General features: G+C 33.8%; 1 protein-coding gene across 7 annotated transcripts in view; it reads left to right on the top strand.

The window, feature by feature from the left end:
- Positions 1–16,242, top strand: part of DMD (dystrophin) — a 1,195,780-nt gene that overhangs the window by 377,256 nt on the left and 802,282 nt on the right. For all 7 annotated transcript variants that reach the window (XM_014954058.1, XM_014954055.1, XM_014954053.1 and 4 more), the window contains 3 exons: positions 4,791–4,979; positions 5,301–5,482; positions 12,385–12,535. In XM_014954058.1, the coding sequence (XP_014809544.1) occupies positions 4,791–4,979; positions 5,301–5,482; positions 12,385–12,535 (522 nt within the window). The remainder of the gene's footprint in view (positions 1–4,790; positions 4,980–5,300; positions 5,483–12,384; positions 12,536–16,242) is intronic.

The raw sequence follows: 16,242 nt of genomic DNA, 5'->3' as shown, positions 1-16,242 counted from the left end.
ATATGAGTGGGAGAAAAAAATAGCATCTTCATGACATAAGGTGTTTTCATTCGCAAAGGTAGAATTGAAGTCCTTAATAAAATGTAAATGCCAGCCTCATTTAGAACAAGGAAATACTTAACATTAAAATAATAATAAACAGTCTGACCAATGTATCTTCTTGGTTTTATTACCAGAAATGACTGAACTGTTCTGCCTGACGTTATCTGTTAAGAAAGAGGTCTTGATTATTGCAAAGAACATTTTAGCATTTAACATTTTAGCAGTTATGATTTGGCAATTTTAAAGACACATAAAATATGGTTTCATAATGAGAAACCTGGAGGAACTGAAAAAATAAGCAGTGGAATCAGTTTCTCCTGATAGGAGGCATGGTTAGAGGGTGAATAATGAGTGTTACTTTCTAAGGCTGTAATCCTGCAAAGGGAGTTTTCAAAATGAGAAAAGTACTCTGGACTTAAATTTGCTTTTACTAAAAAAAATGTTTCTTTAAAATGTTATGTCTCTGAGTTCTAAAGCTTTAAATGTCTAGAGCCAGATTCTGCATCTTTTGCAGTGAGACAGGCAGTTTCTGAGGGAAGAAAATATATAATGTAAATAAGAGTTCTGGAATGAACCCTAAATCTTTACTGCAAAACTGCTTTCTAAAACTACCCAACTAATTTTTAAAAATAAGAAGCAGTTTTTATCAGCAAATAGAAATATTCTTGGAGAATGTACTAACATGTGTCCAATCCTTCTCTGCCCTTTAGTAATATAATGCAATAGCAGGTGAGGAACACTTTCTGCCTTTGTTTGCTTACTCTGAAGCAGCTGCAAGCTCGAGGTTTAGACTCTGTGAATTAATTCATTCAGCTGGCAGGGATATTCTAGAGGACAACATATGGGTCCAGAGATTTATTTTTTTTTCTTCTAGGTCAGTTTGTAATAGCAACCAGGACTATTTTCCATGCAAAAATGGCTGTCCATTTTTCAAAGTAGTCTGTGGGCTGACTGACTGATTCCTAGCTGGATGTGATGCAGTCTTCGACAAACATCTGAATTCTTCATGTCATCTTTCTCCTTAACATTTGTGTCATCATGCATACATTGTTATTCAGTACATTACTCTGTAAATGTTTTGTTTTGACTGCACCCAATCACCGTTGTTTTGCATAATCATTATATTCTTCATTAAGAATAGGTTTTGATTCAAGAATGAAACTGCATGCATATTTGAGTATCTTTTTACCTAAGTATAGCCTGCCTAATAATATATGGCTATAACAATTTAACTTCAGCACGTCCTAATTGTTTTTCATTCTCTTAAAAATTGAACTTAGAAATAGACATCACAACTTGTATTAGATGTCACTATTAATAACACTATGTCTTTGTTCTCAATGTAGCATATGAAATACCTCAAAATTCTATTTTTCTCAATATATTGGGAATTCTGAAAAGATTTCATATAAATTGAGAAATAATGACACTCACAGGAGTATTGGTTTTGTGTTGTTTGGTGGGGTTTTTTTGGTTTGGGGATTTTTTTTTAAAGGATTTGCTTATCCTTATGATTTGTAAAATTCAGGGTTTTCACTGTTGTTCGTGTTATGTGGATTATTTCGGTGTGATTTATTCTTTGTGCTGTAGGATCTGTATACTTAAATTTGGTTGGTATTATGGGATGAACAAACTTTATGTAGATGAATATTACTTTGAGACACTTTGTTTTTAATGCAAAGTGTGTAACATAACCATTAGGTCAGTAGTTGTCCACTTCCAATGTGAACATTTAACTAAGGGTTTGATGTTCTATTTACATCTGAGCCAACAGTCTGAATTTCTGCTGATTTGTGTGGTTGTTTTTCATTCTATATGCAGGATTAGCAAGGAAATATGGTTATCTTTCAGAGAGCTGACAGCACTGATGGAAATAGTGAAGCTGCAGTTTAACACTGGATTTTAAAATACATATATTTTGTCAAGTAAAAACCAACTGTTGACTCCAAGGCATGTTTTTTATGCTTGTAGACTTTTTACAATGTGAATATTCTTTGCTTATGTAGATTCAGACCAAAGTGGTCATTACTCTGGTTTGTTAACAGAGAATGTGCTTAAAGAGGCGGAAAGAAATTTAGTACAACTTTGAAGGTGTGTAACTGTGGCTTGATTTCATAAATGATATCAATGGGGATGATTTGTTTTAATTCATTTGATGATCCCAGTGGGTCTCTGCATACGTCACTGTCAAATCTGAACACAAATGCTCTCAGTGCCTAACACACTCTAGAATAGCAAGACGCTACTACTCTTTCAGCTTCTGCTGATTATTCTTTTCATTTCAATTTTTCTTTTCCCCAAACTGCATGGAGAAAGAGAAGGCATAATGATCTGGTGAGCTCAGTAGGCCTCAGCAGTTGAGAACTATTCAGTTGTGCTATCCATAAATGAATATTAAAAAAAAAAAAAAAGAAAAAGAAAATGAAACAAAACTGTTTATACTTCAAGCACAATGGATATCCATTCTTCCGCTTTGTCACCTCATGACTGATCCCAGTTCTCTGCTGGCAGTGATGCTGTAAGATTCGAAGGCAGGTGGAAAAGTTTTTGTTTCCTCCCTTTACCAAATATAAGGATTATTGACAGCATTCTGTAAAGTCCTTTGGTTATACTTCCTCTAGTAGTTTTCTGATTTCCTTCTGTCAGAAAATGACTGGTTTTTGAATGAGAACATACTTTGGAATACCTGCCATGTAACTATTTTGGTTTCCATTTACATTAGAGTGTTTGCTTGTCTTCAAACGATTCTGCACCATTTAGCCATTGAAGATCATGAGTACAAGATTTTTGTCAATGCAATTCTTTATAATATTTGCGATAGTGTGAGAAAGCAGTGAAATGCTGGTCAACATGACAGGGAGAATTAGTATGAAAATGCTTAGTCGTTCCTTAGAAAAATAGTTGAAAAATAGTTGTTATTGGGGTGCTTTGTTAAACACTTGTCATACACAAGACAAAATTTTGTATCGGATCTAGAGGAAGGAGTGTTTTCAGATAGAGACTTTTCAAATAAATAGCTGACAGAGAACATCACAGACCTCTGCAAACATGATACCCTGAGTCTCATTCACCTGTTACAGCATCTTTTTTTTCCCCAGTGTGTTAGATGTGGGTCAATTCTGTGGAGTACTGTTACAGAAGAAAAAAAAAAAAAAATCATTACATATGCAAAAATAATGATAAAGTTATCCTTTTCCACACTGGATTCTATACTACAAAAAGCTGTCTTGCTACAGAATTATGATGTGGTTGGTTGTAATTTTTTACTACATTATATACTACTTAAAATCTGGAGTTGCGCACAATTCAGATATTAATTTGTGCAGCAGGAATATATGTTGGACATTTTCTGTGCTTCATTGTTTATATTCCTGTAAGATAGTACTTTCTTTAAAGCAAGAAAGCAAAGTATTGAGTTAATCAGATTTGCAAGCCTGCTTTTCTGATACAGATTTATTTACTGAATACCGTTTTTCACTCATGTAGCAATGAAGTTATGACTGGTGTTTTAATTGGCCTAACACACATATGACAGAGGGATTCACAGAAATTGTATGTGATTTTTAAATCTATACAATTCAGAATAAATTTGTTGTGAAGATGAAGATTGAAGACTTCATTTTAAGTTATCATGTTACATTACACTTCCTGCTTTCTAGTGACAAACTTTGACTTTCTGTCCTAAACTACAGTGAAAGTCTTTAGATGCAGCTGTAAGTGATTATTGGCACAAGTATGTCAGTAGGAGCAATTTATGCTAACTATAAAAGCAATAACTGTCTTGGTATCATTTTTTTATAAAACCATAGGCATATTTTCATGTCAATAGTTAGGTTTTGTACTAACTTGCTGACAAAGTAACTAAACCTCTTCAGAACTTTTTGAAAAATGTATAGAATGTCATCTTCTGTAGCAAACCCATATTTCTTGCTTCTGTTTTGTTCTAGTCTTTTGCTACTATGCTAATCCACGTACATTTGTTATTGATTTCTCTTGACTTTAAGCAGTCGACTTCAAGTGTGAATTCTGTAATTGTAAGAGTCACCTGGTTTTGAAAGTATAAATATAAAGGTGGCCTTTGTAGGAAAGTGAAATCAACAGTAATGCACTTTTGTTTGTTTTTAAAAACTTACGATTTGGCATGAGATTTCCGAGTTTTTTAACTTTGTAGACTGTTTTTAACAAATGGGTGTCTATGGATTGCTCAAGCCTAGTATTGCATGTACTGTGAAAGGTTGTTTTTCTTTTTTTACATTCTGTTTTTCATAGATTCTCTGCAATGTTAGCAAGTGACTTGCTGCCTTTTTGATGATATAATTTTACTAGCTGGTACGGGAAATAAATTTCTCTCTCATTTCCAAGAGAAAACAGTAAGAAAAAGTAAACTAGAAATGAAAAATCAGATGTTGTATTGAAAAACAATTATAACATCACTCTGCAGGTATAATTTAAATATTGTCACTATTCAGAGTTGTTGCTAGGAATTTTGAATTCTAATGTAAGATACCTAATTTTATCTGAGATTTTTTATTTCCCTCAATCTTATCTGGTCTTTTTCAATTAGCTGGATTTTTACTAATAAGTACTTCCACACAGTAGCCATCTGATTATTATTAGTAATATTATTATTATTTTTTTTTATGAAAAGCTGATTTTTTTATACAAGACAATGGTATTCTATTTATTCCTTTGTAGCATTCTCTGAGCAGACACTGTTTGCATTACTTAAACATTTTTGTTTTGATCAGTTTGTAGAAACTGTTGAAGAAAAGAAAATTAGCACCTTGCGGATGGGGACTGAAATGGATCTTGAAAACTACCAAACTGCTTTAGAAGAAGTACTCACATGGCTTCTCTCTGCTGAAGATTCATTACAAGCACAAGGGGATATATCCAATGATGTAGAAGTTGTTAAAGAACAATTTCACACCCATGAGGTATATGTTTATACTAATCTTTCAGTAGGCATTTATCTGTTTGTAATCCGTATAAAATACTAAACAATTTTCTAATTTCTAATACTAAATATATTTCTAGTTTATTTTATACCTTTTTTTCTTTAATTTTGGGGAATTCAAAGGCAATATTGGAGACTGTGCCCTATGCATAAAGTAAAAGTGTTTATTTCTGGTTTTTGTTGCAAGGTTTGTGGAGTGGTTAAAAAAATAAAAAGCAAAACTGAAAACTAGGATTGGAAAGTGGTGGCTCTTTCCACCCAATGAATCAAACTTAAAGCTGCATTTTATTTTTGTTGTCAGGGTTTTATGATGGAATTAACAGCTCACCAAGGACGTGTTGGCAATGTTTTGCAAGTTGGAAGTCAACTTCTAACAATTGGAAAACTTTCAGATGATGAAGAGAATGAAATCCAAGAACAAATGAATCTACTGAATTCTCGATGGGAAAGTCTCAGGGTAGCAAGTATGGAAAAACAAAGCAAGTAAGTAACGTCAGGTAAAATAATATATATGGAGTTTGTCTGAAACAATTGTGGACTTGACTGACAGTTGGGATTTTCTTTCACTTCCCTGTGAACTAAATTCCATCTCAGATCTTTTTTTAACCTGAAATTTGATGTGTAGTGATTTTAATCTTGCATGTTGTTTTGAGACTGGAAGCTGCACAAATCAGCAGCTATCAACAATTTGGACACCAATAACATTTTAACCAAAATTTGTATAACTTGCCTCACTTTTTTCCTGATTGTTTTAACAACTGTCAACACAATATTTAGCTAGAAAAGAAAGAAACTTTAATATACAAAACAAAAAGTGAAGTAAGTCTTTAAGACCTGTAAATCTTGATCCCATAAAAATAGCCAGTGGGAGCTTCGCTTTCCAGGAAATATTGTCATGTTTTTATCTCGGGGCAACTTCATTATTTAATAAAGGGTAAGACCTAAAGCTTAAAGTAGAAGTACAATTAAAAGTAGACAAATAATCTATTAATTAGTCATATTACTCTTTGAAGCATTTTTAAGATTTCTATGTCTTATTTTGAAATTTTGGTTTACATAGTGCTATCTAGTTTAAGAAGGTAAGAGCTTCTGTTTGTGCCACAGTGGAGTAATTGTTTTTTGTGTATGTTACGGAGTGATTAAACCAGAAAAGTGATTGAATGTGGTTTTTTGTGTGAATTGCCTTCCTTACCATAAGAAAATTTTTTTTAATCAGCCTCACTTTTTTCATTTTATGTGGGTACTTTTAATCCCTGTCTGCTATAATAACTCTGTTTCCAACTCATGTGCCTGAGTCTTACTTTGTCATGAGGAATTTTGAATGCCTGCTCATCTTTCTGTAAAGAGATCTTAATTTTTCTCTCAGAAAATCCCAATGAACATGTGTTAAGTGAGAAAAACTTCTGTCCTTTCAGGTGCAGCTGGAGAATGACTCCTTTTGCAACTGTGATTTTAATAAATACCTCTAGTAGTCAGGCCAGTGGTTTAGCCCAGTATCCTGACTACAACAGAACAAGGAAAGATAAGCTTTAGGGGAGATACATGATCTCTTGAAGCAGCATCTTCTCATCACCTTTTGGCATTGGTGGAGATCAAATATTAGGCTCCCTGGGCCCACTGGTCCGGAGAACCAAATATTGGACTGTATGGATCATTGCTGTGGACTAATACTGCATGTCTCATGTTAACAAAGATCTCCACAGAACTTTCCCAACCTCACGTTGTTTTCAGATGAGTTGACTTTCTGAGATAGAAACTGTTTTGCATATTTGGTGACCTACTATTGATTTTATATTTTTTATCTTCCATCTGTTTATTCAGTATCCCCTTGGGCCCATTATTGCCCATCCTTTGGCAGTGAATTCTACAGGCCTTTTACCTAGTATGAATGCTACTATTTTGAGGAATGACTTCTTTTTCTTTGTTTGACCCCGGTAGCTTAAGTGATTATGCTAGTTACAAGTGAGGGTCAGCAGTGTATATCTTTCCTTGCTCTGTTCAGAAATATATGTATTTGGTTATTCATCTTGCTCTTCTTTGAGCTTTTCCCAGTTCTACCTTATCTTTCTGGAGTTGAGGGAACCAGAATTGCCCACAATATGGAAGGGCAAACCATGATTTTGAACAACTGCATAACGTTGATTTTTTTTTTCTTTTTTTTTTTTTTTCAATATGTACTTAATAATTCCAAACATCTGTTTTCTTTTTGGCTTACTACTGAGTATTGAGATTATTTTCTTTATTCTGTCTTTCTTTGGCAGTCTGTAAAATTGTTGATGGCTTTCAGATGTTTCAACCTTACTTCCTCCAGCTTTATTATTTTCTTGGAGAGAAAATTCTATGATAGTTTACTGTAGGCAGTTTTTATTTGCCATATTTATTTTCATTTAAATCAACAAATTCAAGGAGCAACCTAACCTCTATGAGTGGTACCATGTCTACTGAAATGTCTTTTAACACCATTTGTTAAACTTATCTCCCAGGTGCAGCTATAGGTCATTGCTTGGGGAATTGAATGTCTAGCATCTTCTGAAGCTACTATAGCGAATCCTATTTGAGGAAGGGCAAGAGGAAGAAATGAAAAAAGCAGGCTGTTTTTCTTCAGCATGCTAATGTATTGCTTGCTGGAAGAGTGAAATACTGCCAATCCATAGTGAATACATATTCAGGTAATTCAATACTTATTTGGGTAATATGAAATCATTGGAACACAGAAAGTGATAAGGGCTTAACAGAGGATGTTGTGCTACTGTTTAACTTTTTATACAAAAAATCTGTGATAAATTCAATGAAATTTGCATTAGGGCAGGAGAGAATTTCTCAGGAGTGATCTACTTAGACATGGCTAATTTTGACCTATTGGGTCAAACTCCTGTGTTTCAAGCACCAACTGGAGGGTTATGAACAGCTTTCACATCACAATGTAATGTGTTTCTGGGTTGTTATACACAATTTAAAATCTCAGTATCTGCCTTCTACTTCGGTTTAAAGCGTAATCTTCTGAGCAGATTGCTGTAATCTAGTGTTTAAGGCAACAGTGGCGTGTTTATCCAAACAGAAGTGGTTTTATGAAGAGGAGAACAGCAAGGCTGTCTTATCTTCTGTTGTAATGGTAATAGGAAGTGTAAAAAGAGATAGCATGCTTTATAGCACAGGGGAAACAAAAGTAAGCAATCAACAAAGGGAGGAGAAAGATATCCTGATAGAGGATACTATAAAAGTGAAAGAGTCTTATGAAAAGTGATTTAGGAAGTCAGAATACCAGAGGAAGTTTGGAACACAGCAATGCCGTGTGTAAAAGCAAGTCAAATTGGATTTCCCATGTATTCACTATGTATTGAAAGTATTTCACTCTTCTAGCAAGCGATATAGTGGCATGCTGAAGAAAAGCAGCCTGTTTTTTCGTTTCTTCCTCCTGCCCGTCCCCAAATGCGATTCTCTATACAAAAGCATCTCAGAGTGATAAATGAACCACTGGAGAGGAAAACTCAATGCAATTTACCACTTTATGGAGAATTCCACAACTATTAAAACACATTCAATTCAATGGAAAAATATTTTGCATTTGAAACTTATAAGGGTCATACCGTAATCAAAGATTATTATAATCTCCTGAGGTATACAGATAAGTACTGTATCAGATGTTTATAGAAGTAATTTGAAAACCAGAAAGTACCTGGAAAATGGTAAGAAACAAGAAACATTCTTTTGCTTAAGAATCAACTCTGATTAAATTATTCTCTATTTCATTTTCAAGTTTATGCTCCTTGCTTCAGCATAATATCAATATTATATATAATAAGTATTTATTTCTTCATATCTTGTTTTTTTTAAATTCTCTTTATTTTAGGTTTTCTATGCTATTGTCAGTACTAAGGTGATGGTTCGACTTGATGATCTGAAAGGTCCCTTCCAACCTAGGCAATTATATGATTTTATGTTTTATTTCATATATTGCTAAAAAATGATCTCTAGGATTAAGTGTTGTATTTAATATTTAAAATACCTTGATTTAGAACATCAAGTGTGGCAATGTAATACACACTTCAAGATGAAAAAAGACTGAGTTAGGTTTGAGATGCCCATGGTTCTCAGGAGATTATCTTATAATAAACCAGGGTATCAGCTTCCTGTACTCTATCTGTAAAGAAAGAGAGAGATTAGAATGGAAAAGAAACTACGTTTATTGTCTAGTCATTTTGATCAATAATTAAAACATGATTTGCAGTAAAAAAACCCCTGAAATCATAGTACATCATGAAGATCCATTATACTCTGTTCTTAGGAAAAAAAGTCTTGGGAGACATAACACATAAAAACATTACTTTTTGATATCTGCTCTTTAGAGGTCTGGATTAATGGAGCCCTTCCCATTTCTTGGAACCATTTGTTTTCAGTGTCTCAAGTTTTGTTGAAGTTTCAGATCCTGCTTATAGTTGTTTCAGCTATTTGTTTTCTTTGGTCCTTTCCTTCCAAGAACTGGAAGCTGGAGTCTTTAAAAAATTATTACTGATTCTAGAATGTAGCATAGCTTCACAGACTTCCACATGTAACACCTGATACTGTCTGAGTGCCATCTGAGACCAGTGAGGTCTACCATTCAAGAAACAGGTATAACTAAAACTTTATTTCGGAACAAACTTTTAATTTTTTTTTAAATTTGTCTTTGCAAGTCTTTATTTTCATAAAGTTAGCCCATCTTGGTGTTTGCCTGCAGCTTCTCCCCTTTTCTGTATCTGCTGCTCTGCACTCGAAGGTACACTTCATTTCCTGTACTCCTCAGGATTCTTTTGATCACCACTTACACTCTTCCTTTGCTTCCCGGGCTCCTGATCACGTTTTGTCTCCATTACTCCTACTGTTTGAACAAATTCTGTTTTGGATTGTCTTCCTGTGGTTACTAATACCACTTGATTATTTGTTTCAGAAGTGCTCAGCCAATTTTGTTTTTTTTTCATCTATCCAGATGCAAGTGATAATCCTGAGAAAAAATATTAGTGTTGTTGGCTGCCCCAAGGAACAAAAAGTACAAACAGCTTCTTTTTGTAACAGCTATGTTTTTATGATTAAAATGCCCACATCTTAAAATTTATTTTAATAATTCCTCTTGCCCCCTTGCTTGAAAATATCGCATTCATTTCTGTTGCCTGTTACTTTTCAGGTATTTAAAGTCTATGTGTTTTTGTTATCTAGTTAAACTTCTGTTTGATAAGAAAAATGGATCCCTATTTAACAAAGATTTATTAATACTAAATTTGTTATTTGTCCTGGTCTTTTTAAAGCAAAGACCATTTCAGGGACCAAAAGACAATAGCAGGGTGATGGAGGTTCAGTTAGATTTAGTGTTGGAATTCCATCAGTCAGTCCCCAGCCTGTATCATTCCAGGGGTTCTTCCTCCTGGGTGCGTGACTTTGCATTTGTCATTGCTGAATGTCATAAGGTTCCTCTTGGCCTGTCCCTCGAGCCTGCCTAGGTGCTTCTAAATGTCAGCTCTGCTCTTGAGTGTAAAATGTGACAGTTAGTACATATACAGGATTCAGAGTATTTTGTATTCCTACATTTATAGGTGATCCCTAGGATTGCTTATAAACTGAGGAATAGTATCTAAGAATGGAATATGAGTCTGCTGAGATACATACAAAGAAAGCATCAAATAGCACTGGAAATGTAATAGGTTTTTTTTTACAATATGAGTTAATACTGTGTATACAGTACTTATTTTTAACTATATTAATAAAAAATAATAATTATATAAATATTTTATCAGAGACTAAGTGCTCATTTGGAGAAGATTCAAAACTGGAAGAAAATAATTTTTCAATAAAGTTAGGAAATAAAATAAATAACAACCAACAATAGAAGTGCTGAAATTTCAGACCTACAACTTAAAATATGAACAGGCTACAAATAAGATATGGGATTTCACATATTACATCTGCATGACATGACAGATGTTAAATCCTAGTAGTACAGAATTTAAATGTGTACAAAAACCTAATTATCTACATTCTCAATGCAGTCTTTTGTGGCGATTAGTTGAAAAACTATTAGTTGTGTCTGAGAAAATACAGAATTATGTTTACTTTGGACATATTTAGACACGGATTTTCAAAATTATACACTTCTGGGTTTGTTCAAACTGTCATGGGAAAATCAAAAATTCTTTGGAAAAACTCAGAAGTACTTTCTTTTGAGCATACCTTGAAATTTTGACAGAAAGCTGCATGTTTGGATTTGTGCGAGCATTTCTTAAGTTGCTTACCTGGTTACTTACCAGACCTCTTGCACTTCTCTGGACCAGTGTGCTCATATCACTCTTCTGCCAGTCTGCAGTTCTGAAAATGAGAAAGTGAACTTATGAGAAAATGTTCATTTAAAATACCCTTGTTCAGGGGAAATATCATTGTGAAGTTGGACAATTCTAGGTGCTGTTGGTCAAAGAGAGACAAAATTTACAATAGCTTTCTGATTTGGGCCATGTTTCAAGAAGCCAATTGAGAAACAAGTCTTACACGGCAGTTTTCTCCAGTCTGAAAGTTCAGCTCAGGTTTTTGAATCTCCAAGTTGAGTTCTGAAAGTAGTTAACTTTTTGCTGCAAGAGTTGTGCTTGAAATATATGTAACACTGCAACATGCAGTGGTTTCAGCCAGTTCAGTGTGACTGAGGACAGTGACTTTGGTCTGTGAAATCTAAGTTTAAAATTGTATGTAATATGTGAAAGATGGGCAATGCAAATAACTAGTTGTAATTCCATTGCTCAGCAGTAGTTTACACATTATTGTAAAAATACTTTTGGTAAAATGAAGATTTTGTTTTGTAAAGTTCAGAGAATTTCTGAAGGTGGCAAGTGTAAGTGAAGGATTTGTAATGGATTTCTGGACAGATCATTTTGGAGCTATCAAAATACTTTGTTTAGGAAAAACTGAAGTATTTCCTGTTTAATTCTCCGGAGTATTCTCCACTGAATAACTGAAAATATAATAATCTTTTCCCTAAATTTGAGGGAGCCTGTTAAGTACAGCTGTCTGAGCAGTTTTGAGAGTAATTGTAGGAGACAATATGAGCTTTAAGAAACCAGATAGTAGAAATTTTGAATTTCCAAACAGCTCTAATAGAAACGCAACTGGAGGTCAAAGCTTTAGCAGACAGTATATTACAAAATTACTTAGGCTATAAAAAAAAAGCTTCAAAACGGTTTGCCTAGTTCAAAACTGTTTCAACAAATTTTCAGTTAACTGTGTGAAAGTGTATTTTTTTTTTTTTTTTTTTTTTATGGCTTGAGATGTACCTTCATGAAAATCAGTTAAGAATATACAGGGCAGATATTTCTGCCTGTTATTGTCTTTCATGTATAAATTGAAATTATTATTTCTTTGTTTTACAGTTTACATAAAGTCCTAATGGATCTGCAGAATCAGCAGCTAGCCCAGTTAGCTGACTGGCTGACAAAAACAGAGGAAAGGACAAAGAAAATTGATTCGGAGCCTTTAGGTCCAGATCTAGAGGACTTAAAGCGTCAAGTAGAGGAGCATAAGGTATGATATGGTATGCTTCCAAAGGCATAAAAAACAATTTGAGTTTTTAACATTTCAAAAGCTCTACTCCTGCCATTAGCACATAGCAAAGGACTATGGAATCTTGGGTTAATATCGTTTTGTACAATTAACAAGCTTTTGTAGAGTTCTTTTATCACAACTCTGATTTATATCCTGATATAAAAAATAAATTACTTCCTTTTTAAATATAAACAACATACAGGTATGTAAGGCAACTGTAACATCCTTTCATTACACAGTAGAATAAGAATATATTAGATTTTTTTAATACCTGTATTTTCTTCTTTTCATGTTGCTTTTTTTTTTACATGCTGTAGTAGCAATGATGCAGTAGTCATAATTAGGCTGCATAATCTTGTTAAGACTCCTGGGGCTCTGAACATGGAAGTGTACAGCACTAAAAATTAGAATCTAGTTTCTAACTGTAGAAAATACTTTCTAGTAATGTATTTAATTCATGAAAAATAGCAAACTGATAAATGGAGTGTAAGAGAGGATTTGGCCAAATTTTTATTCACTTTCCATGAGGGTAATTCTTTAATTGGAAGAATTAGGAATTAAAAAAAGAGAGACTATGTAATTTGTGTAATAGCTTTGTTTCATTTACTAGATTAAATTGTCTGATTTCATATTAATTTAGATTTTAAAATATACTTATATATGTATCCATTACACAAGGTGATGATAATAGGGAGACACAAAAAAGTACAGAGAACAGATGATTTGTAAGGTCGTGGAGATTTACTGTGATAACCTGTTAATGTTTCTACAGGAGTGGTTCAAAGCAGTTAAGTTCCATAGTAATTTGAGAGATTTTAACATGTGATGCCCAATGGCCTGTGTCAGTGCTAGTCCAGCTTCTAGAGGGCATATCATCCCAATAAAAACCCAACTCAAACTGAAACCAGCTTTTACAGTCTTTTAAAAAAGAGGTCTAAAGCTGAAAAAGACTGCATAATCCACTTCTGTGTTAAAGATGATTTTTCTGCGTTCTGATTAAGGAGTGCTACTGAAAAAGAATACAAATTCTACACCTACTGCTGCTATTTGTGTTATCTGTGCTTGCCTTGTGAGGAGACAATGCATGGGTATGTGGGTTTGCTAGCTAAGCATGTATTCTGACATTAAATTTTCTTTTTTAAAAACGAAAGCAGGTAATTACAAAATGGTAATTAGAGAATGAAACATGGAAGATTTTGAATATATGATTACTACAACTTGAATAACTTTATTCCTGTTTCTGTGCATTTTGTATTTGAATACTAGCATAAAATGTAATACTTTTATTTATGCAATCTCTTCATGCTGTTTCTTTCTAGTCTTGAGAAAAATGGGTATTTAGCTTTTATTTGAATATTCTGAGTGAAGACATGCAGACATATACCTCTCCCACGTATTAGTTCTTAAGTTTTGGTGTTATGAATTAGTCAACAGTATGTATTTATGTATATTACTTTTAAAATCTATTTTTTGTGCATGAGAAAATTTAGTTAATAAGGTGTAAATAAAATGTTTTTATGTTAATTTCAATTAAAATTCTATTCATGCATACTTTTGTCTTATTCATAAGTCAGAGAACAAAATGTTTTCCTTTCACGTATTGTGTGAAAGTTTAAGATAATTTTATTTTATATGGTATGCAGTAAAGCTCCCTTTTATGACAAGAGTTAAAACAATTGAGTTTTAATAGCACAGTTATCACTTCATTATTAAATAAGCAAACAAAAAAGCAAAAACCAACACCCCCCCATAATTTTTCTTAGTCTCACATGACTCTGGACATCTCAGGAACAATGTTGTAGAAATTGATTGGAAGGACCAGAAGTTACAAGATATTAAAGGGAAAGATTATTTCAAATTAAACAGACTTTAGCAAAGGTGATAGGTTTGGTTTGTTGTCATCCTGTCTCCCTCTCCTCTTTGCCTTTATCATTTAGACCTTCTCTTTTTATCTGTTCATTAGCAAGTCCTTTTCACTCTTGTTTCATGTTATTTATCCCCCTTTGACTTGTAACTTCCATACATCTGATTTCTTTTATTCTACATTTTTCTCAATGATGTCTGAAAATATTGGTCTTGATTTCTTGTGACTAACACTTCAGTTTCTCTGCTGGGTCCTGTAAGAAAAAAAAATAATAATTCAGTAGATTGTTATCTGATAGATAGGAATTAAAGGAACTGTGGATTTTTATGAGTTTCTGTTGCTATCCCCATGCATCAACATTTATATCCATTTTACCTTTTAAGTCCCTGAATATTTACTATCTCTATAAGATCAGGAGAACTTGTTAGAAACCAGATTAAATGATTTGAACAGTGTGCTCTAGTCTTGAGACTGCCCTCAGTAAATTGCTTTTTCAACAATCTCCTGTATACAAATGATTGTCGCCAGTGGATTTCATGGTAAAAATAGACACCTGGATTATAATGAGCAGCCCTTTAGCTCAGGCAAATTGAATCTGTCTGGGGATCAGAGAATGACTCAACTTTCTAGTTTCATCAGTTCCCTGACTTCTCAAGTCTTTCACACTGTGTGAGTGACTCCCACTTCCAAAATGCTCTCCACTCCTGCAGTTGCAGAGCATTGCTAACTCCGGTTTTGTTCTGCCATCTTCCAGATACTCGCTAATCAGGAAATAAGTCACCTTCTCCCTGGCTGTAGGCTTACAGTGCAATGTATTTATTGTTGTATGGCTGAAAGAGGGGATTCAACCTGTGGGAAGCAAGCTGTATTATACGGTCTGATCCATGAGTGCTCTGCCTCCTCTTCCTTGATCAAGTGCAGGGTCATAAAACGTTGAGAAGTCTGAATTTCAGAGATGTCTCTAACAATTTAGTGTACTTCACAGTCCTTGAAAATTGCATAATAGTTTAGCTCTCTGAAGCAAATGGTAATCACAGGCATGAAAGTCAGAAAAACGAGGAGTCTTATAAATGGCTCAAAGGCTATGTCCATGAAGGAATTAAAACTCTGAAATGTGTTAGGGTAAGGAATTTCTGTCTTAAAAATGAAGTAGTCTGTGAATTCCTTTCTTATTGTCTATAGCCACATTATATTTTATTTTTTAATTTTCAAATAAAAGTAAGATATTTTACCAAACAGGTTTAAAATGCATCACCTGATCTTCAGCAAGGGCTTGTTCTTTATACCTAAATGAATTACTCTACTTGAAAAGGAAACAGAAAAATTGATCTAGTTAAATTCAATATAGTTTGTAATACAGTAAGGTTTCTGTTGTGACAAGGCATACATGGTTAGTCATGTTATTTTTCAGACTGTGACTGTCATACTATGTATGTACTAATCACTAAAACACACTCGGCTGACAATCCAGGACTTGTTTCCCATGTTCTTCTATTGGTTTGAAGCTAGTTATAGACACCTAAAAAAATGTGTCAGGCAGGACTTGGTCATGGATGTCTTGCTTTTTTTTCAGGGGAGTGAAATGAGAGGTTCTTTCAATTTTTATTTAAGAAACAGCACAGAAAGCAGTGTACAACACTGCTTTTTGTGTACATCAGTGGTTAACTATTGGGAATTAAAAATGTACATTTAGTTGTTAATACACTAATATAAAGCTGGAGATGGGTAACAAAAATTAGGAAAAGAAAACTGACTGTTGACTTCTCTGCGGCTTAGAAGTTTCAGTGCCAACGTCCTTTAGCTCCTCCTCTTTCCATCTTTG

This window comes from Calidris pugnax, unplaced genomic scaffold (genome assembly GCF_001431845.1).
Source record: "Calidris pugnax isolate Ruff unplaced genomic scaffold, ASM143184v1 scaffold246, whole genome shotgun sequence".
Classification (NCBI taxonomy): Eukaryota; Metazoa; Chordata; class Aves; order Charadriiformes; family Scolopacidae; genus Calidris; species Calidris pugnax.
This window is presented reverse-complemented; position numbering and strand designations above follow the sequence as displayed.